Source organism: Capricornis sumatraensis, chromosome 12, assembly GCF_032405125.1.
Source record: "Capricornis sumatraensis isolate serow.1 chromosome 12, serow.2, whole genome shotgun sequence".
Lineage (NCBI taxonomy): Eukaryota > Metazoa > Chordata > Mammalia > Artiodactyla > Bovidae > Capricornis > Capricornis sumatraensis.
The window spans coordinates 92,243,570-92,266,023 of NC_091080.1; the positions used below are offsets into that span (position 1 = coordinate 92,243,570).

General features: G+C 42.6%; 1 protein-coding gene across 1 annotated transcript in view; it reads left to right on the forward strand.

Annotated features, from left to right (window-relative positions):
* The window catches only part of MYO16 (myosin XVI), a 397,000-nt gene that overhangs the window by 198,253 nt on the left and 176,293 nt on the right, over positions 1-22,454 (forward strand). Inside the window, exons 19-20 of the mRNA XM_068984571.1 lie at positions 1,145-1,286; positions 20,452-20,524. Of these exons, the coding sequence (XP_068840672.1) occupies positions 1,145-1,286; positions 20,452-20,524 (215 nt within the window). The remainder of the gene's footprint in view (positions 1-1,144; positions 1,287-20,451; positions 20,525-22,454) is intronic.

Below are 22,454 nucleotides of genomic sequence, written 5' to 3' on the forward strand. Positions count from 1 at the left end.
TTTGTGAACATCTCTACGCTTTTGAGAGACCAGTCTGATGAGCTGCCTTTTTGTAGGTAATGGGTCATTTTAGACATAAAGTCATCAATCCTAGAGGATCTGTTCAGTTAAAACATCAGCTGTGTCTGTGTGTGTGGTAGCAGCCTGCTCTCCTCCTTGGCAAGCACTGTTTTCCCTCCGCTTCATCAGACAGAACAAGAGCTGCTGCCTGCTGGGCACTTGTGAACTGAAGGGAGCTGTAGCAGGTGCTATGAGCACTGGATTTTTCAGTTGGCACACATTGCTAAGGCATGGATTTAGCTCTTTCCATTTTCAGTTCAGTCGCTCAGTCGTGTCCGACTCTGCGACCCCATGGGCTGTAGCACACCAGGCCTCCCTGTCCATCACCAACTCCCGGAGTTCACTCAAACTCACGTCCATCCAGTCGGTGATGCCATCCAACCATCCCCTCCTCTTTCCACTTTAGTGAATGAGAAAACTAAGATTCAAAGAGGCTAGACAAACTTGAGCATCAAATCACTAGTAAATGGTGTGCTTGGAATTAGACTCTGATGCCATCCAACTCACGGGCTTCCCGAGTAGCTCAGTGGTAAAGAAACTGCCTGCCAGTGCGGAAGACACAAGAGATGCAGGTTCGATCCCTGGGTTGGGAAGATCCCCTGGAGAAGGAGATGGCAACTCACTCCAGCATTCCTGCCTGGGAAATCCCGTGGACGGAGGAGCCTGGCGGGCTACAGTCCATGGGGCCACACGTAGAGTCAGGCGTGACTTGACGAGTGGATACTCGCACACACCAACCCGACTCCCGAGATTGTCTCTCTGGTGTCGGTCTGCACTCAGTATGCAGAGAGGGACTTCCCCAAGTGTCCTTCTCTCACTCACTGTGGCTCATTGCCTCACCAGCCTGCCTCTGCTGGTTTTGAGGACTCCTCTTCCATTGGGTTTTGTGTTTGTTTTTTCTTTTTCTCAAAATCACCGCTATGTGTTTCTGTAATAACTGGCAGGGGCTGCATTTCTCAGTCATAGTATGTTGGTAGCATCTTGTGATGTGAGCGGATGTGGAGGGGTGAACAGCCCAGCTCTGTTGGCTTCCGGACAAGGGACAGCCTCGCGCTCACTCGCTCTCCCCACCTCGCTCTCCCAGGAGAGGTGATCACGCGTCAGCACACCGTGGCGATGGCTGAGTTTCACCGGGATCTTCTGGCCAAGTCCCTGTACAGCCGTCTGTTCAGCTTCCTGGTGAACGCGGTGAACTGTTGCCTCCGCGGTGACGAGGAGCCTGGCAGGTAGGTGTGATGGACGCCTGCTCACGCATCCTTCCCGCCAGGGCGATTCAACCAGGCTCGCTCTTAAAGATGCCTCCTAGTCCGGAGTCACTAAAACATTTCATTTTAGTGAGGTGATTCTACTTTCAGGATTTCAGAGACTATTTTTTAAGGGATTTGAGTCCCTCCTCCCACACACACACCCCCCCTGGGTGAATTAATCAATCATGTCTTGTGCATAGAGACGCAAATGCCTTCTCTCTGGGCTGAAGGCATACGTGGCCTTTTGAGCGCCCAGAAGTATGAAAAAATGTGTACATCTGGGAAGAGGACAGTTCGGGCATATCTGAAGCCCTGCCGTGTTTTGAGACGCCTATGTCTCTCAGACCCGACTGGATGCTGTGTTTCAGCTCGGCCATCCCTCCTGTTTCCTTCCCTGTTTGGGGGGTTATTTGACGAAGCATCTCTATGGTAACCACATTGACTCCTGGCCTCAGTCATCTTTAAGCAGTGGCTTTTAGGGGCTGTTTGGTCATCTAAAAATGATAGATTCCCCTTGGCACCTTGTCAATGGAAGGCTTTGTTAGTGTTCTCATCACTAATAATGACCTTGGGCAGGGCAGGCCACTGGAAGCGAAATTGCGTCCAGGAGTCTATACACGTCTGCTGGTCTTTGAATGCCGCGTCCTGAGGGTTTCTTTGTTGTCCATACAGACTTCACCAAACTCCTGAGAGCCGCTCCTTTTAGAGGGTCCCTGGAAAACATTAGCACGGCCAAGTATTAACAGGAAAATTCTTAAACACATGCAGGCATCTCAGAAGATTCCAAGGACAAAGACATACTAAAATTTTTACTAAAATATACACATTTAAACAAACCCAGAGCATTGATCAGCATGTTCCAAATATGGTCTGTGACCTGAGGGTCACTGTAAGCAGATAATCCGTAATTTTGGATGTGGTGAGGACTCTGAGTTTTGTCATTATTTCTTACTACCAGTTACTTTGTGAGTTCCCTTTAAATATGAAGACGATTCACAGGATGATACTAGTAAGCTAAGACACCCAAATGCGTCTCATGTGCCGTTGTTGGCTGTTCTGCTGAAGCTGACATCGAAACCCTCAATGTATTTGAGTCCCGCTGCAGGTAAGAACTTGTAGGAAATTTCCATTTGCCATTTAAATCTTATAGAGACTTAGATTATACAGTTGGAAAAACTGACGCAAAGTCTGGATTTTTGACTGCACAGGAAAACATAAACCTTGGAAAACACTGTATTTCCCTTTCAGTGGGAGTGCTGCTACTGTGTCAGTGTGCAAACTTATGATGTAAGTCTCAGCTCTATGTTTATTTACTAAGAGAATGAATAAGGACAGGGATTATTGGAAGATTAGAGATAAATGAATGTATCCGAAGTGTGACTTCTAAAAGACAGTGTTCCCATTTGAGTCATAACTCCCCTTTTTTCTTCTTCTCTGTTCCTCCCATGACTCGCCCAGACCTGAGTTTCAGTACAAGTATAATGCATAGAAAGGTTGTATTTGCAGTATTTTTAATTTGTTAAAGTTCATGAAAAGCTTATAGATGAACAGAGCCATTTCCTAAGCCACAGAGAAGTCTCAAAACTTGGATAAACTCGGGATCGACTTTTATTGTTTATGAGTCCTCACCTTTCTAAAAATGTTGTAATTATGTCAGAAAATCTGTATTATCTATCTATATATATATATCTGTATCTCCCTGTGGTTAACATGGGCAGGCGTGCTTTATATTAATAGGACATATTTATCACACTGTATAATTTTTGTAAAATTTGCAAGAGAGAATAAATATCAATAAGATGTACTCTAACAAGTTGTGAAGGGAAAATAAGTGGCAGTTAGGTAGAGGACATGTTTGTTCCTAGAATGCTGAGTTCCTTTTCTGGATCATAGTAGAATAGGCACATTAATAAGGTTATACATTTTTTAAAAAATTCTACTTTTCCTACCTCAGTTCCAAATAGGCGTATTATCCTTGTGATTTTGAAATGAGATACAGATTCTTCCTAAGGCATAAGGAACAATACTAACTTGCAAATGTTCAAATGATAACTCATTTTTGCATCTCCCATAATTGGAAATGTCTGCATTTCATATCCAGGGTTGAATTATCAGTGTTAGATTTTAAGTTTTTTTTTTTTTTTTCTTCCTGCACCGACATCGTCAGCAGAGTTTTCGTATTAACATGCCTACTGCAGGGGCACCTGTAAGTTAGAGTCTTGGGGAGGCAGAGAAGGTGTGGAAACTTTGGGAAATTTCTTCAGACATAGAAACCTCTAGTTTATTTTCACTCATTTTCATCATGAGTTCTGAATACAGTGGTTTATACATACGGGGACACCTGAGAAATATAACCTGTGGAACAGTCCCTTTTTACCATAGATGTACCTTAACAGGAAGTATTGCTAGATGGAAGGTTATAAGTAGATGAAGTTTAGGAGCTGACTCAGTAGAGAAGCGTTGAAGACATGCTCTGTCCATTCATTCAGTTATTCATCTGTGTCTGCGTGATCTGGAATCCACATTTTTGGAGAGCACACTCTGGCATGCAGATTATAAGACAGTAAATAAACTGAGTTTCAAGCATACATATGGAGATTTTTTTGTTTATCACTGAGCCTTTGACGTCTTAAAGATGCTTCTATTACATTCTTTTGATATTTTAGTTGAGCTAAACATAAACATGTAAGTATTTATGATTAATTACTTCAGTGAATCATAGAAAATTCGGAGAGCTCTCCAGTTCACTCTGACCCATTTCCCTCCTGAGTTCTCGCTTCTCCAAGCCGGCTCCTCTGGTGAGTGCCTGGTGGTGAGAACTCTGCTTGGTTTCAAGCATCTGCCACTGCTAAGTCGCTTCAGTCGCGTCCGACTCTGTGCAGCCCCATGGACTGCAGCCCTCCAGGCTCCTCCGTCCATGGGATTCTCCAGGCAAGAGCACTGGAGTGGGGTGCCAGTGCCTTCTCCGTTTCAAGGATCACCTGAGGATAAGAGAGATGGTACACAGAGCTGTCAGCATAGTGCCGGACACAGCGGGGTGGTCCCATGGCCACATCTCGGGGGCCGTGGCTGGACTTCTAGTTCATTTGTGGAGGCGTGGAGCTTGGGAACAACAGGCAGATGGAGGGCGTGGTGGAAACCCTAGGTGTAGTCCGGCCTCCTTGTTTTGTGTTGATTCTGCAATCTTGCTTGTTTGGAGAAAAGCAAATAAAGGAAATAATTTAAGAATAGGGATGTTGCTGCTCAGGGAGATCCCCTGGAGGAGGGCGCAGCAACCCACTCCAGGATCCTTGCCTGGAGCATCCCAGGGACAGAGGAGCCTGGCGGGCTGCATTCCAGGGGGTTTCAAAGATTCGGACGCGACTGAGCGACTGAACTACAGTAGCAAGTCGAAATGCAAGCAGAGAATCTGCGCTCGTGAGATTGTAGCAAGCAGTGTGTCATCTTCAGAAAAATGGTACTTCTTCATAGGTGAGACGTGTTTATCTTTCCTAGATGCAGCAGGTGCTTCAAATGGGGAAAGAGTAAGAACAGAGAGTAGTGGAAAGCGCAGCGCCGCTCCTCAGGCACACCGCTGGGGTCGGAGGCGTGACTGCTGGCTGAGTGTAGAGGAAGCAGCGATGCTGGGTTACCGCTGATCAGTGCCCACACCCCTCCCCTCCTTCCCTTCTCTCTTGATACGTCTGTGACACGTTTGCAGAGTATGACCTGGGGTCCAGAGCACAGTTTGTGGGCTTTGATTGTTGGAAAAATAAAGTCCATGAGGCCTCGTAACCATGGCATTTCCCACTTGGCAGTGGGGGTTCCTTGAGGAAAAAGTCATGTAGTATCCTTGCATGGACAGGTGAGTGAGTAGACAGAGAAACTGGCCACGTGGTGGAGGAAGCATTGGACGAGGGGGAAACTTGGGATCTCTGAAATGCCAGCCCTGTGAGCACTGGGAGACAGGTGGCTGAGGTCAAATTGGGATGAAGGCTCCGGGCTTGAAACATCAACGTGATCCTGCTTCTCATTGGGAGGCACAGGTCACCATTCCAGGAACTGTCCAGAGGCCTTGTCCTTCGATCCGTAGATTTAGATTTTGATCCTGGAGAGAGAAAAGAAGGCTGCTGGAAAATGTATGTCACTTGTGAAATTTATCAAGCTATCAAATCCTCCTTCTCCCACCCAGTCTAACTGTACTGTGATTAAGACACAGGAAGACGTGTAGGACAGGTATACCTGTGAGAAAAGCTGGACTATTTTAAACAGAAGTTGAAGTTATTTTCTTTAAGTATTTTTTTGTTTGTGTTAAAATCCACACATCAATGCAGTGATTTAATTCTTGAAATTATCAGGAGGATATTTTTGGTATCTTATCCCATTCCTAAATTCATTGTTGTTCAGTCACTAAGTCATGCTCAACTCTGTGACCCCATGAACTGCAGCACACCAGGCTTCCCTGTCCTTCACTATCTCCTGGAGTTTGCTCAAACTCGTGTCCATCGAGTCGGTGATGCCATCCAACCATGTCTTTCTCTGTCGTCCCTTTCTCCTCTTGCCCTCACTCTTTCTCAGCAATAGGGTCTTCTCCAGTGGCTCAGCAGGCAAAGAACCCACCTGCAGTGCAGGAGACTCAGGAGATGTGGGTTCAATTCCTGAGTCAGGAAGGTCCCCTGGAGAAGGGAATGGCAACCCACTTCAGTATCCTGGCCTGGAGGATCCCATGGACAGAGGAGCCTGGAGAGCTACAGTCCACGGGGTCGCAAAGAGTTGGATGTGACTGAGCAAGTCACACTTTCACTTCTAAATTCACATGTTTCAATTTATAAGCAAGTGCTTTTGTAAGTCAGCATGGAATGTCCTGGGTCTCCAGAGAGATTTGCTTCACTGCATTGCCACGTGGCGCACGTGGTCCCCAGCAGTCTGGGTAAGTCATTGTAAAGAATGGTGATGTTAACAGTGGGTCCTGGAGTCTCACCAGCACCTCGCTTTCTGGGCTGAGACAGAAGGGCAGAGGGACGTGGATTTACGGTCCTGTCGGGGCATCATGCGGGCACGGTCCTCTCTAGCGTCTGACGACATGAGTTGCATCGTGCAGCGAGTCTGCGCTCGTGAGACTGTAGCGAGCAGTGCAAGTTTCATATTCAGAGAAACGGCACTTCTCCATAGGTGAGCCTTGTCTATCCTTCCTAGAGGCAGCAAGTGTTTCAAATGGGGAAAGAGTAAGGATAGCCTTGAAGAACTCTAAAGGCTGGTTTAAAAACACCCCAGGTCAGGATTCTGGATCCCATGTAGCTGCTCTGGAGATTGCCCCCCTGAATTGGAGTGAAAGCAGAGTTTTACCTTCCTGCTCTGAGATGAAAACAAGGCGAACTCACTGGGCTAAGTGGATTTATGGCTGAAGTTTTCATTTGGGAATTCTTCTTAGCTTTGTTCCACTGAGAACTCCGTGTCTATAGTATTAGTTATGATAGTCATTGGTGTATATACACATTGGTTGAATTTCCAAGGCTTTTTAAACAGAATTGACTGTTTTGCTGTATATTATATTGAAATGATATAATATACATGATATGATATAATGAATTTTCTTTATGATTTCCATTTTTTCTCATTGATGCAACCAGATAGCACTTACTGTACTTATGAAACGTTATAGTATATTTAGACTTTAAGATCAAAGTCCAGTTGGAGAATTGGATGAATGGAATAAATGCACAGTTTTACATATAATTTTGGGGGACTCTCCTCTCAAAAAACACCAACAACGAACAATGGCGCTGGACTGTCTTAACTTCTTAATGTGTTGATTACATAAATTAATAAATTCTGAGATAATACCGCCAATGTGTTCATAGACTCCTGCTAGTTTTTGAGGATTTTTAAGCCAGATAATTTGTTTGTAATGATTTTGTTGTTGACTTTTTTAAATTAGAAAATTGACTTTGTAGTTTTAGATATAATCTGTGATTGTTGAAAACATACACTGAGATACCCCCTGATAGATGTGATTTTTACTACACTAATATGAGGGTAAGAATGTTAATCTTTTTAAGAGTATTTTCAGTAGATTAGATTTGCAGCTATAACTGAGTATTTGTCAAGGGTCTCATCCATCAGGGACAGGAAGTCAGTGGCTTAGTTTATGAAACTCTCGGGGCCTGAAGATGGAGCCCTGTCCTCTGCATTACAGACAAACCATCAGAAACGTCTTCTAGATTCTAGTTCATGTCCAAACTGTTAGCATATGTCACCTGTAAATGTTAATGCTTTATCTAGAGTCTTAGGACAGTTTCCAAATTCTATCTACAGGTTGTTTTAGCTTTTTGTACAGCTGAATTTATCATGCTTTCTGCACCATCTCCTCCTATTTCCCAGGATGCAAATGTCTAAAAATTAAAATCAGGTGTGTGTGTGTATGTGTGTGTGTGTGTGTGTATATGGTTATTTTTTTTCTTAAGTTGTTTAAACAAAAGATTTTTTTAAATAAATGTCTATGAAATGACAACCCACTCCAGTACTCCTGCCTGGAAAATCCCATGGACAGAGGAGCCTGGTAGGCTACAATCCATGGGGTTGCCAAGAGTCAGACACCACTGAGCGACTTCACTTCACATGACTTTTTAAAAGGACCAGAATGTAGCCACCAAGAGTTACAGATGGTTCCTACAAAAGTATCATCTGCTTCCTCTTTTGCAAGGAAGTCAGTTTGATCAGGTTACCTCTCTGAGTTTAAAATTTAAGGATTAATCTCCTCCAGTGGCCACATCCGCTGGTTACATCCCAGGTGACTGTAATCGCTCATTATTGGGCCTTGAAACTCTCCAAAGGGCCTCAGAGCATCCACACGCCTGTCCCGCCCTGCCTCCTCAGAGATGGTCACCTTGGTCTTAGTCCAGAATTTGCCATCATTCTCTCCAACAGGAAATGTTAAGGTGGGCAGTATTTCCTCTTTCCTGAGTCAGAGGTTGCAGAAAAATTTTATTGAAAAGAAGCAACACGCTTTGTCGGATATCTGCTTGCTCCCTCCCCACCCCCTGCCCCCTGCCTGCCAAATCTGTAGTGGAATTCCTGTAACTGTCTCCTCCCTCCAGGCTTAAATACTTTTTCTCTTTGGGACCGTCCACTAGCTGATCTGTATTAATTCTCAGTAGCGCCGGGCAGGGCTTGGCGGGGCTGTGTGACCACTAAGAAGCAGAGGAATGTCAAAATTAAATACTTTTTAATTTAACCACACACATCTGTCCCATTATACTCAAGGAATCTCAGTGAGGAAGAATGTTTAATGCTTACTCCAGTATTCTTGCCTGGAGAATTCCGTGGACAGAGGAGCCTGGTGGGTACAGTCCGTATGGTTGCAAAGAGTCGGATACGAGTGAAGTGACTTAGCATGCACACACACAAAATTTTTTTAATTAATTTTAATTGGAGGATAATTTCTTTACAATATTGTGGTGGTTTTCCCCATATATCGACATGAATCACCCACAAGTGCACACGCACACAGGATTTTTGAGACCAAAATAAATTAACTATCTAATTGGTAAACTGGGTAATGAGAAAATGAAGTAAGGAGAACAACGTCTAGAAATTAAATGTTTTTTACCGTTATTTTGATAACAAAATTGAAAATTAATTTCTACCAGGAAACATCTGATCCTATCGATATATTTAATCACTTGTGAATCCTAAGTAGCATCTCATTCTCTGTTTCTCTCATGTTTATCTGTCCTCATTTCAGACACAAAACTACAAAGCAAGACCTGCAGCTGAAGCAGAGACTGAATGTGTAAATAAATCTGATTCAGACCCAAGTATCTACTTACTAGTTTTATCTTTCCCTCTTAGAACTTTATTAAAATGATTATAAAGATTTAAGTTCTCTGATGGATATTGCAAATCCAAAAGAAAGATAATATGAAAATTCATACCAACACTCATAGGTAATTAAGAGTTGGTAAAATGATGTTTTGTACACTGCCATATTAATTATGATGTAAAACACTTCTTAATAAATGAATTTATATTGTTAACTCCCAGATGCCTCATAGAAATACTAAAATACCTGCTGTGCATTTGTGAGAAAAGGAAAATAGACGTTTGATCCCCCCCCCCCCCCCCGTTTAGCATGTAATACCTTCCTTCATTAAGTGTATTTGGGGGAGGTGAAAGATTTAATAATCAGGAAGAGAGTTACCTATTATCTCATATGATTAACATTTGCCACTTTTGCTTCAGAATTTTTTCAACACAAAAGAAATAGAAAATTGCAGCTAAAAGCTGAAGTTACTTTTGTTTTTCCTGCATAAATCCCTCTCCTTCCTGCTCAAAGACAGGAAGTCTCTGTCATCGATTCTGTGTAAATATCCCACAGTGTTAAAAATTCATCTGGATGCTGGTGTTTCATAATAAGTGTATAACATCATGAGTCATCCAGAAGTAAGGAAATGCTCTCATACAGTACATTTTACGCTGCACCCCCCTTTTTAACTCCACATGGCTTTTAAGGTTCAACCATATTGATACCTAATGAGCTAATTCCCTCTTTGTTTCTGCTGCTTGAATTCCCCTGCAGAGAGACCACAGTGCCCGCATCTGCTTGCATTTACATGGACACTTCAGTCTCCTTTGCTTCTCAGTTCCAGGGTTGCCTCCTGAGATACTGTGCAGAGTTTTCGCTGGGGCATATATTTAGTAGCAGAGTTGTGGGGAGAGTATTACCCTGCATTTCCTGACTACCAGCGTGGTTTCGCACTACCCCGTGGCGATGTGCTCATAGAGGCGTGGTGGTCTCTGTTCAATCATATACAGTGACCTGACTTAGGGACTTAGCATAGTCATTCTTTTCCTACTTCAAGGCCATCTTACATTTCCCCCCCAAACTTTAGAATTTTCCAGACATCAGGAATTTATTTTTGTTTATATGAGAAACTGATGTAATGTTATGTTTTAGATGGATATTCAATTATCCCTATCTCACTTATTAGAAATACTTTTTTACCCCCTCCTGATTTTTAATCTATTTGACTTAAACTGTATCAGTAATATATTGTTTTAATAAGTAAGTTCTCATAATATGTTCTTATTTTTCTTATTTGTTTTGGTTATCTCTGGATCTCTATTTTTGCATATGAATTTTATAGTCATTTTGATTCAGTCCATTAAAAAATTCATTTGGGATTTTGTGCAGAAATATATTTACAGATTAATATGGAGAGAAATGGCCTTTTTAGATTGGTGATTCTTTGCTTTCATAAATATGACATATATGCATTTTTTATTCTATATTTCTTTCTTCATACATTCTTTAATTTCTTAAATATGCTTGTGTTTTTTCTATCAATTTCTTGCACATTTTTGTTTCATTCTTTTCTAAGTACTTTGTACTTTCTGTTGCTATGATGAATGCTCTTTTTCTATTATATTTCAATTTGTTTATTGGGATACTCAGTCTTGAGTTTCATATGTTGATCTGATATCTAGAAACCCTGCTGACTTTATTAGTTCTGATAATTTTCCGGTGGAATATCTTCATGAAGACGATTGTAGTCATCTTGTCTTCTTTGCCTTTTTCGTCATTCTGTTTATTCTTATTTTCTTGCACTGGCCAGCACTCCAGTGCAATGTTGAGAATTTCTGCTGATAGTAGACTGTTCTTGTCTTGTTTCCAAATTAATGTCATACTTCTGAATATTTGTCAGTGAGTAATCTGTTTAGGTAGAGTCCCAGTAGATACTCTTTGCTGAATGTTTTCAACCATAAATGGATGCTGTTTCATTGATTGTTTTCCTTTTATCTATTAAGATTATTTCTCCTTTTCTTAGCTTATGTGGCAAATTTTAGTGATGTATGTTTTTTTGATGTTGAGTAATTATTTTCGGGGCAAGTCCTATTTTGGTCATGATGTGCTAAATTTGATTCTCTAGTCATTATTTTGGGTGTTTGCATTTATTTTCATTAATGAGATAAGATTTGTTTAAATAGAATCTTTTGATTTTATGTCTGTGTTGTTGTTGTTGTTCAGTGGGGAAGTTGTGTCTGACTCTTGTGACCCCGTGGATTGCAGCACAGCAGGCTTCTCTGTCCTCTTTTATCTTCCAAAGTTTGCCAAAATGTATGTCCATTGAGTCAGTGATGCCATCCAGCCATCTTATCCTCTGCATCTGTGTTTAAGAACGAATTGAGAACATTCTGTTTTTCTTCTCTTCTAAGATGTTTTAAATGAAAATTATATATGCCTTGAGTGTTTGGTGAAATTCTCCCAAAAAATTTTTAAGGAGGTGAAGGGAGACTTGACCTATGAATACTGTCTTAAAGTTTGTGGGTCTAATCAGATTATTTTCTCTCTTTTTAAGGTCATGTATATTTTCTAGAAAATGGCCCCCTTTAAGATTTTAGGTACATCCACCAACTAAATCACAGCTTTCTTTTGTTTATAATCTTCCAATCAGTATCTCTTATAATTCTGGTTTGACAACTTTCAGTCCTGATCTTATTTATTTATGCCTTTGCCCCAGTTTCATTGACACGTCTTGCTTAAATTCGATGAATTATCTTCAAAAATCAATTTGTTTGCCTTGTTGTCCTTTCTCGTGTGTATGCTATTTATCTGGCTAATCTTTGCAGTGTTGTGATACCCTACCTTGACTCTGTTTGAGTGTTTCTCTTTTTCTATCTGACTTCCTCACTGGAACGTTTGTTTCATAGTTTCTGATGATGCTGTTGACCGGAGTGCACGGAGCATCTTCTGCGTGCTTCGTGCGTCCAGGAGACTGGTATGTAGTTCTTCCTTTGTTGTGTAATTCTAAATATTTTGTCTTTATTTTTGTTTCAGAGATTAAATAACAAGCAGTTTGTCAGAAAAATAAATTTGGCATACCGTGTTTTTCCTTCCTTCATCCAAATTGGGAATTTTTTTCCCATTAAGTAATGAGATTTCTTTGATTCTTGTGAATATGGTAGGAGTGACTTCTATTTCTGCATAGACATTTAAACCATGGTACTTATTGCCATGGCAACCAAAACTACACAATTTAGCAAAATATCTAAGGGAAAACCTGCTTTCTAAATAATTCTCCTTCTGCTCCATTTCCTTACCAAAACACTCATATGTATAATCATTTCCTAAAGAGCTATGAACCTTTTCTTTGTAATTGCACTTTTTTTTCATTTTCTTGTAGATACATTTTTTTAAAATAAAAGGATCCAGAGAAATAAAAAAATGTGAGAGGTTTACCAAAGTTTCGTGTATATTGTATTATTCAAAATTGTTTCAAATACTTCATAATAAATATAAAATGATGGTTAAAAATTACCATCCTTATTATAAAAAGTACCACATACTATGGAGACAATAATGTTGAAATACAAATATTAATCATGATAACATGATAAATTATTTCAAGAATAGGTCACTTATCAAACGAATAAAGAGCTGTGTGCTTTCCCCTAAGTGCATGTGTTTAGGAGACATGGGGGGAAAAGAGAGAACCTTTCAGATCTATGAGACGATGGCATTTTTAGTATCGAACAGTGGTGCTTTTCCTTTTGGATAATGACTAGTATGTGATTTGCAAATATTATTTGAGGGCCAAATAGATTTCATAATGTATGTAAGAAATTCAGTGATTTACTAGGCTAATAAAAACCCAGGAGCCTTCTCCTGTAGCTCTGTCTTGAGCCAAGAGTGTGGAGGCTAAAGCTTGTCTGTTTTATACAAAGGGTGAAATCCATCGCTTTGCTAGCGGTGCCCACGCTCTTGTTTCATTTCTCGCTGGGGAAATGCGTCTGGCCTCTGCTCCACCCCCTGATAACCTGTCCTGCTGGGTAGAGTTAACCGAATCTGTACATATTCAGCTCCTCCATGCCTGTCATTGGTGCACACTGGCAGCTCTGCCAGAATAAATAATGGTGCAGCGCTGTTCAGAGATGAGAGCAGGATGCCCCACTCTGCCCCTCGGTGACCCTGCCTCTCCCCAAAGGAAACACCGGGAAGGAAACCTCCCCACGATTTAAATGGGGTGTGCCTTGTTCTAATATCATTTTCTCTTGGAGGAGGATGGGCTTTTCAACAAAAGGACATTTTTAGTTTTTGTCAGCTCCAAGCTTTTAACTTTTCTCTCTTGACACACTGTCTTATTAAAAATACGCTTTCCAAACCTGGCTTTTTCCTGGGTGCAGATGTAATAGGTGGTGAGGCGCATTTATTGTGGTTTCCCTTTATTGGAAATTGCCTATAAATGAGCCAGGCTTTGAGCCAGGGATTTTTGCAGCTAATACTGACATTAGCGTGTGGAATGAATTCTTGTCTCCTCTCTTCAGATAGGGGCTTCCCAGGTGGCTCAGTAATAAAGAATCTGGCTGCAATGCACGAGACTTGGGTTCAATCCCTGGGTCAGGAAGATCCCCTGGAGTAGGAAATGGCAACTCATTGTTGTATTCTTGCCTGAAGAATCCTTTGGACAGAGAAGCCTGGCAGGCTGTAGTTCCTGGGGTCACAACGGGGTGGACTTGACTGAAGCAACTGAGCATGCTCTTCAGATGATGAATCTGGAGCTCAGGGGGGTTGAGTCAGTGGCCCTTGTCATCCAGCCGGGAGGAGTTAGTGGGCTTGGAGTATGAACCCTACATGTCAGACTTGAAACCTGAGTTTTCCCAGAAACATGTCCCACGTTGAAATGGTCAGAAAATTGAGTTTTTAAAAAAGCATAGTGTTAAAGCTACCTTTAAAAAATATAAATGGTTTCTTTATTTCCTCCCAAGATGATAATTTAGAGTTAACATGTCTGTCCATGGACGTGTCCCTGAGGATAAGACTGCCCTCCGTCCCTCTGTTCTTTGTGTCTGGGTCTCTGTCAGCCAGCAGTGTGCTGTGCAGAACGAGGTGCACCTTTCAAACTACCCATTTGAAAGGTGAGCGAACCGATAAATAAAGTGAAGAAGCATGGGGCAAAACTGCCCCCGGTTGCTTGCATTTCTGCATCCTTGCCCTGTCCAATACCCCTCTGACACTTCTCTCATCAAGAGGTTAGGTCTGTTCTCTCTGCCTTGGCATCTGAGCTGCCCCCGTGTCTTGCTGTAGCCAAGAGAATACATCCAAAGAGAAGAGGCACCACCTCTAAGGCCTCACACGAGTCTGCTGAGATCCCTGTCGTTGCCCCCTTGCGCTTGAGGCCAGGCTCTTCTTGGGTGGGGAGAGGTGCTGTGAGCCAGCCGAGGGCTGGCCAACCCCAGGGCCCTTGGTGGGTGCTGTCTTAGACCTGAAACCCCCCATCAGGCCACCCACGCTGACGAAAGGGCCTAGAACCATAATAAGGACTTCCTGTTTTGTTTGGTCAGTGAGTTTTGAGGTGGTTGGTTACCAACAATAGCCACTTGCTACAACTCACTATCTAGTTAATTTAATTTTCATGGCAGTTCCTTTGAACTTCAAGTTGCAAGTACATATACTTGAAGGTGATTGTTAGAAAGACAGGTGTCCATTTCCTGGGTGGTCTGAGGGATTTTGAGATGAGTGTTGATCCCAGTTCTTCCAAACATTCTTCTCTATCATCTTCTGGGGGGCAGACTAATCACAAACTTTAACAATTTTCAAAATCTACTATTAACTGGCAAAGATAATCCAAAGTGCTCTTTAAAATTTAAATAGAAGGAACCTCATAAAAAGAAGGGTTTGTATTCAGACAGAATTATTATACAGAAAAGGAACCCTATTAAGAAAAGCATGATAATTTTGCAGTCTGTGTGTGGCAAGTCAACAGGTTGTATACCTTAAGCTTATACAATATTGTATGTAATTAAATCTTAATAAAACGGTTGAAAAAAGAGGAAAGAATAATAAGTGAAAAGCGAAGCAGCGCTTTTTACTGGACTTTCGACTAGTGGGCTGAGATGTTATGTAGATCTCACTTTTGTGGATATTCAAGATGGTAGTTAATTTATGAATACAGCAATTTTATCTTTTAACTCAGTTTTATTTTTTTTAAAGGGAGTTGGAAATCGAGAGATCTGGGTTTCTATTCTAAGCTTGACACTTAGCATTAATGAAATCTTTAGTGAGACGTTTATGTCTTGTGAATCTTAATTTGTTCAACCTCTGAAGCTGCGATAATCACATTTCATTTACTTACAAATGAAGGGTGTTGGCTTATCTCTCTGGCTTGGTTTTGCTTTCAGGACCTAGGATTCTATGATTCCTAGTCAGGATATTTTGGAAGATGTTCCCCCAGTATTCCATTGCTCACTCATGTCTGACTCTTTGTGACCCCATGGACTATAGCCTGCCAGGCTCCTCTGTCCTTGGGATCCTCCAGGCAAGAATACTGAAGTGGGTTTCCACTTCTGACTCCAGGGGATCTTTCCGACCCAAGAATCGAACCCACGTCTCCTGCGTCTCCATTCTTCACCACTAGTGCCCCCAAGCCCTTGGAAGATGTCAGTCACATCCAAATATCTGGTGGCCCCCTGCTTTCTGGCACAGGGTGAACTCTGAATCAGCCCTCTACACTGCAGATGATGCTAGGATGTTCATATTTCTTACCCCATCTGGGGTCTGATGTGTCAGCGATCAGCCACAGACAGGGTCTGATTCAGCTCTGGGTCCTTCTAAGGCTTTTGTGCCAAACAGCATTCATTTCTTTCCTAAGCTGAGTTTGAATTACTTAGGTAACTGTCAGTTCACCTCCTTGCCCGGAGATGACCGAGGACAAAACCTGATATGGATAAATCCCCCAACCTCGCTGCACAAATAAATTAGTTCATCTGAGTTCCGAAGAGCACATGCTCTTTAATTCAGGTTTTCCCCCTTTCTCATACCCACAGGCCTGGAAGGCAAATCAAAGTCAGACAGACGCCCAGGCATTTAGCGTTTTGTCTGATATCGAAAGTGGTGTATTTTACTAATGAGTTGATGCGGGGTAGGCATTTTTGTTAACCGTTAAGAAAACCCTCAGGAGATTTCCAGGGCAGAATTTGAACTAAAGCAGATCATCTCATTAATATGTTAATTTTGCCTAACGGATTGAATCCCGGTTCATCTGATGACCTCTGTCTGCTCCTCCTTGCTAGAAATTGGATGTTGAGTTAAATGCCTGTGTAATACGAGTCGAGATATCAATAAGTGAAATGACAGCGCTGCTGACTGCCGCATGGAATGGGCATTTTGCTGGCTGCAGGCCCTTGACTCCCTCCTGCCAAGGCAGCTATTGCAATAGCAGTCACATAAAGCTATGGTTTTTCCAGTAATCGTGTACAGACGTTAGAGTTGGACCATAAAGAAGTCTGAGCACTGAAGAACTGATGCTTTCAAAACTGTGGTGCTGGACAAGACTCTCTAGAGTCCACTAGACTGCAAAGAGATCAAACCAGTCAATCCTAAAGGAAATCAGTCCTGAATATTCATTGGAAGGACTGATGCTGAAGTTGAATCTCTGATACTTTGGCCACCTGATGCAAAGAGCCAAATGATTGGAAAAGACCATGATGCTGGGAAAGACTGAGGGTGGGAGGAGAAGGGGACGACAGAGGATGAGATGGTTGGATGGCATCACCGACTCAATGGGCATGAGTTTGAACAAGCACCAGAAGAAGGTGAAGGACAGGGAAGCCTGGAGTTCATGGGGTCCCAAAAAGTCAGACATGACTGAGTCACTGAACAGCAAAATTTCACTCAATCATAAATGATGAAATAGATTTTTGAAAAGAAAAGCAAACACATTTTGTCTGTCAGTAGTTGCAAAAATAATCCTTAAACTGCGTTAAACCTGGATTAATTTTTTTTCCTGAGAATGGTTCTTCCTTTGTCTCCATCTTTGTTGAACATCTTATCTGGTAACCAAATGTAGTTTGGAATTTGGTACGTGTGCAATGTGAATAAATGAAAGGAGTGTTCTTTCAACCAAATGCATGCTAGTCTGCGTTACTAATTAATAATTTACTTTCCCTAATCGGAACCAGGATCAACGCCATGCTCACCCACGTGCAGCTGGACCGCCTTGGCGTCCTCTGTCCACACAAAGCCCCTGTTGTTACAGAAGGGGAGAGAGTGTGTGTGAGGTCTGGCCACTCATGGCTGTCCTCCTTTCTCCTGACTTCCGTCTACACTCGGAGCCCCGCTGCGCAGGCAGCCAGGAGCCATTCTGGGGAGTCGGACCTGAGAGCCCGATCGCGCGGTCCTGGTGCAGGGTGGCAGCGACCAGCTGTGCTCTGGGCCGGCACCTGGCCGTCAGGAAGCATCCCTGCTCTTCCCCGACTCCGGGGTCCCTGCGGCACCTCCCATGCCTAAAAAACCAGACCCTGTCTGCACCGTCTCTTCTGGGCTCCATTGCCCTGAAGGTCACAGTTACCCTTCCTCCACCAGCTCAGAAGGTGACCACTCTGCATTCAATCACACGTCTTTCCAACAAAGGCTAATGATAGAATTATAATAGCCTGGTGGCTCAGCAGTAACACCTGCAGTGCAAGAGACACTGCAGGAGCTGAGGGTTCATCCCTGGGCCGGGAAGATCCCCTGGAGGAGGAAATGGCAACCCATTCCAGTGTTCTTGCCTCGGAGATCTCATGGACAGAGGAGCCTGGTGGGCTACTGTCTATGGGGTCTCAAGAGTCGGACACGACTGAGTGGCTGGGCACGCTCACACACATAGGACATTGTAAACATTAAGAAGTCACCTCTAGGTCTACCACTGAAGACATTTCCAGGTCCTCTTCTCAGATGGACTGTACTTCTTTCCAGGTCTTCTAGATATATAATAGGGCTTATTTGTATAGAATTTATATATTGATTTCTGTTAACTTGACAGCTTCACTAAATCCCTCCTAGGATGCATGTTGTTTAATTAATTGTGTCGTTAGAGTGGGGTATCTGTTACTTCTTTTTGTTGTTTAACTGTAACAATGGGCATCAGTCTGTCTTTAATTGCCTTGCAGATCATTGTCTTAGTATTGGTTTCTTGCTTGTGGAAGTCCTGGTTCAAGTGATATGAATTTTTCAAAGCTTTATGCCACATAAGGAAGTCGTTTTTTAAGAAGGCCCTGCCAATTTCAGCCGCCAACAAAAGTGTTCGGGAATATCTTTCTCATCATAATTTTTCAGAATTCTATTTCTTTTGCAGTTTTCATGAGATTGACACTTTACTTTGCTGATTTGACGTTTACATTTCTTCTGTTAGCCACCCTCTTTACTTCTAGAGCACGTTTAAACAGCGTTTTCTTAAAGCAACTTCCAGCGACTAGAGACACACTGTGTAGTAGCTATTACTCTGGAACTTTCTTTACCTCACTTCTTACATAGGAAATGTCTAGCTGGATAAATGTGATTGGTTATCTTAGATTTACAGATGATGAAACTGCAGCTCAGAAAATTTAAGTATTAATGACTTTGCCAAAGTTATCCAACTAAAAAGTGTTTGAATCCGGATACTTGCGAAGATGGGAGTAACTCCAAAACTTGACAAGCTTCATCACTAGCCTCCTACAAGAGAAATGATGCAGCTCGTTACATGGAAAGCACACACACACACGCAGCAAAGCGACAGGTCAGCCTGAACCTCAGCACCACGGTCCCCACTGAGCGAGCTTCACCCCCGACGTCCCTCTGTCCACATTGTAAAGATGGTGGAAAGAGGCGGGGCGGGCAGAAGATCTGTGAACATGAAAGAGACCATGCATTTTGAACAATAGTGACCTCTAACAGAATTTAATTACATTTATACTATTTATCATCCAGAGGAATTTAGTATCTGCCTAATCATACTTTTGAATGTTTTCCTTCGACCTTTCGCAGAACTGAAAGCAAGGGGGAAAAAATGGTTACATTTGTTTTCCTGTATGTGTTTATAGCTTCCTGTTCTAGCATTTGACTCGCTAAACCATGTAGAGTTTATTTGGACACAGGGGGAAAGACTTTATTTTTCTTTTCTTTTCTAAAATACTGAATCAGTTACCTAGAGACCTCCAGTGAATGGTTCGCTGCTTCCTTAACTGACTCACACTGTTTGCCCCGCGATGCTTGTATTAGGGCTTTAAAAGTGCTCTCCTTCCTACTTAGGAAGCTCATATTTGTACTACCAGCAGTAAATAGAGACAGGATAGTGGATCCCGCAAGCCATGCGGCGCGGCCAAGCAAACAGAAGCAAAGCCCGCACCCTCTGTGCCGACAAGGAGACTGGTGATGGGACAGGGAGCACCATCGTGGTACGGGAGCACTGTCATGGTGAGGGACCGTCACTCCCACTGGCGGAAAATGCGGAGTGCATTCCCCCTGCAGATGTGCTGCAGAGAGACATTAACGTGAGGGGTGGGCTGACCAGTGTTCCAGAAGCATCCAGGCCTTTCTTTGCAAGAAGCTCCTCAGGGGTACCCCCCAAGCCACCCTGTGCTGCCCCCACAGCCCCACAGGATGCAGGTTGTTGGTGTTGCTGAGTCAAGCAAGGTCCCCCTCCTCTCCTCACTCACTCCGTGTGTGGCGTGGAAAGAGGTGGGGGGTTGAAGAAGGGTGCAGGACCGGACACATGGGCTGATAGAGCGAGGCGGCCGGCGTCTGTGCTTTGACCGTCCCAGACGAGCGAGTTCTGAGGATGATCGTTTATGCGGGAGAATGAAGTCATTACTTGGATCCTTGTCCATTTTGCACCCGCATTTCATGCTCTTCATGTTTCTTCTTTATTTACAAGAACACTTTGAGGAACAGCATGATTTTTGGAGTGGCTCAGTTTAATCTGTGAAAGAACATGCGTGTGGCTTAATGGGGTTAACTCATGTTGTACTTATGTGTGAGGAGAAATGGCTTGACTTGCTCTTGGGGTAGCCTGGCAAGGTACAAGTTTTAGCTGAGGAGACCCACTCAACAGGTAGCTGCAAAGTCCTTCAGAGGATGCAAGTCTGGTTGAAGGAGACGACAGAGAAAGTGTTTCAGAGAAGCAAATGTTAAACCATCCGTTTATTGTTGCAGTTTGTACTTAGATATCAAATGCATTTTTGTTAATGAGTCTGTTTGAATCGAAGCATTCAAAGAACACTTTTCCCTCCTAATTTTCAGTTTTTCACCAGGTTAAGATCACCGTTAGGTTATCAACGACGTGTGCAGTGGCCAGGTTTCTCCGACCTGGAGTGGCCGTGGGCAGGGTTAAGGATGCCCGTTCAGCTGTGTTCTGTTCCTTTTCAGCTCACAGACATGGGGCGTTGGGATTCTGGACATCTTCGGATTTGAAGAATTTCAAAAGAATGAATTTGAACAAGTAAGTAGATTTCTTTTGAAATTTTGTTAACTGGAATGGTTTTTCCAGCTAATAGTTACCTTTTGTGAATTCATTAGAGACTGTCCCCATGATTTCTTGCACACATATAATTAAAAGAAGTACTTCGCCACCCTGTTTTAAATTAATGTCCCTGGTTTGTTGACATAGTCATCATTTTTATATGACCTTGTAAACTGGCCTAATCATTTAGTTTTAAACAGAGGTGCTTGTTTAAAAGACAGTATTAAATGAAGACCGGAGCAGTATTTATAGAAATGTCATTTCAACTGGGGCAGAGACAGTGTTGGCATCTCTGAAATGAGGGTGAAGGTCTTTAGAAACCCCTGGCCAAAAATCGGAATGGACATACTCTTTCACGCTCAATGTTCTTATTTGTAAATTCAGCTTTACGCCACATGCATTCGTATGACTAATGGACAACTCATAAAAGGAGGTTAAAGAGGCATTGATTATTTTTAATCCATTTACAATTTAAGGGACTTGAAAGGCACTCCGTTCTTTAGGCATGCTATTAGTATAGTGCAAATAGTTTAATTGAATTAAGTGTATGTAAAAATTAAATGTTAAGAATAGAAATAAAATTTGCTTCAGCAGAGAAGGAAAAATAAACCTGTAAAAGATACAGGTGGAAAAAGGAAAAGCCACACTGTATTATATTACATGAAAAATTTCAAGTATGCAGTGCTTAGGGTGATTAGTGACACCGGATAAGAAATTAACTAGCATGAGGTTGAAACCCAATTCTGTGACTTTTACTAGCAGAGCTGTCTTGGCCAACATGTAGAGTCTGTAATGAGCTTGGTTTCCTTTTCTGTAATGTCAAGATGGCAACAGACCCACAGAGCTGTGAGCGTAGACAAGCTGCCCATTAAGGAGGTTCTGGGGTCATTTTCCAGCTCTCTGCACGTGTGTAAGAAATGGTGGCTAGCTACGATCACCTCTGGAAGTGGGAACACCCAAAAACCTTTTCCAGTTCGGCTTTTACCCCCCTAAAAACGGGGTGCAAAGCCCTGTGACTAGGTCTCAATCGTGCTGACTCACTTAATCCAGGGTGAATCATCATGAATCATTTCTCTGCAAAGCTCGCCCCAAATTCTCCGCTGAAATAATACCAAGGAGGCCAGAGTTTGCTGCTCCCTTTGTGCTTCTGCGGCCGTGGATTCGTGCGAAAGGGAGGACTCCGTGGTTCCGTTTATCTACGGCTCATTATTAAGAGAAGCAGTGATGCCTGTAAGGAAGGAGGCAGAGAAGAGCTGGCAGCAGGCTGTCCCACGCGAGACGCAGGCCCGCAGCCGCCTCCACCAGCGCAGCTCAGCCCCCACGTTTGAATGTTGATGCCAGTCGTATTGATTCCTTACATTTTTGTCTTAGACAGATTTCTGGTCTCTAAGGAGACTCACAGTTTCTGCATCTCCTGGTTAGTGACACGCAAAAATCACAGGTGGGCAGTGTCCACACAGGCTGGGCTCCCAGGCTCCCCTCTGCACCCACTCCTGGGCACCCATCAGGCCTATGCTGGCAGCTGAAATGTACAAAACATTCATATTATCTTTTCATGAAAACTAACATCTTTACTACAGTTACATGTGTCCCTTATCATTCTTTCCTTAAGTTAAATATTTTAATTATATAGTTAACCACATATACATGATCTGAGATTTTTATATAACAAAGAATGGCTTTTTTTTAATCTAAAAAAACAAATCTGTTAAATACCAAAAGCTTTACTTAAGACCAAGTAAAAGCTCAAGGCCAAGTGTTTTAGACTTAAATTAAGAAAACAATAAATATTTTGAAAGACGTGCCTTTAGTTTGCTGGGTAGGTTGGCCATTGCTTGCTGGCATTTTGAAAAATCAAATTATTTTCTTTGTGAGGAATCATGTCTCAACTTATGGTGGATTTAGCAGA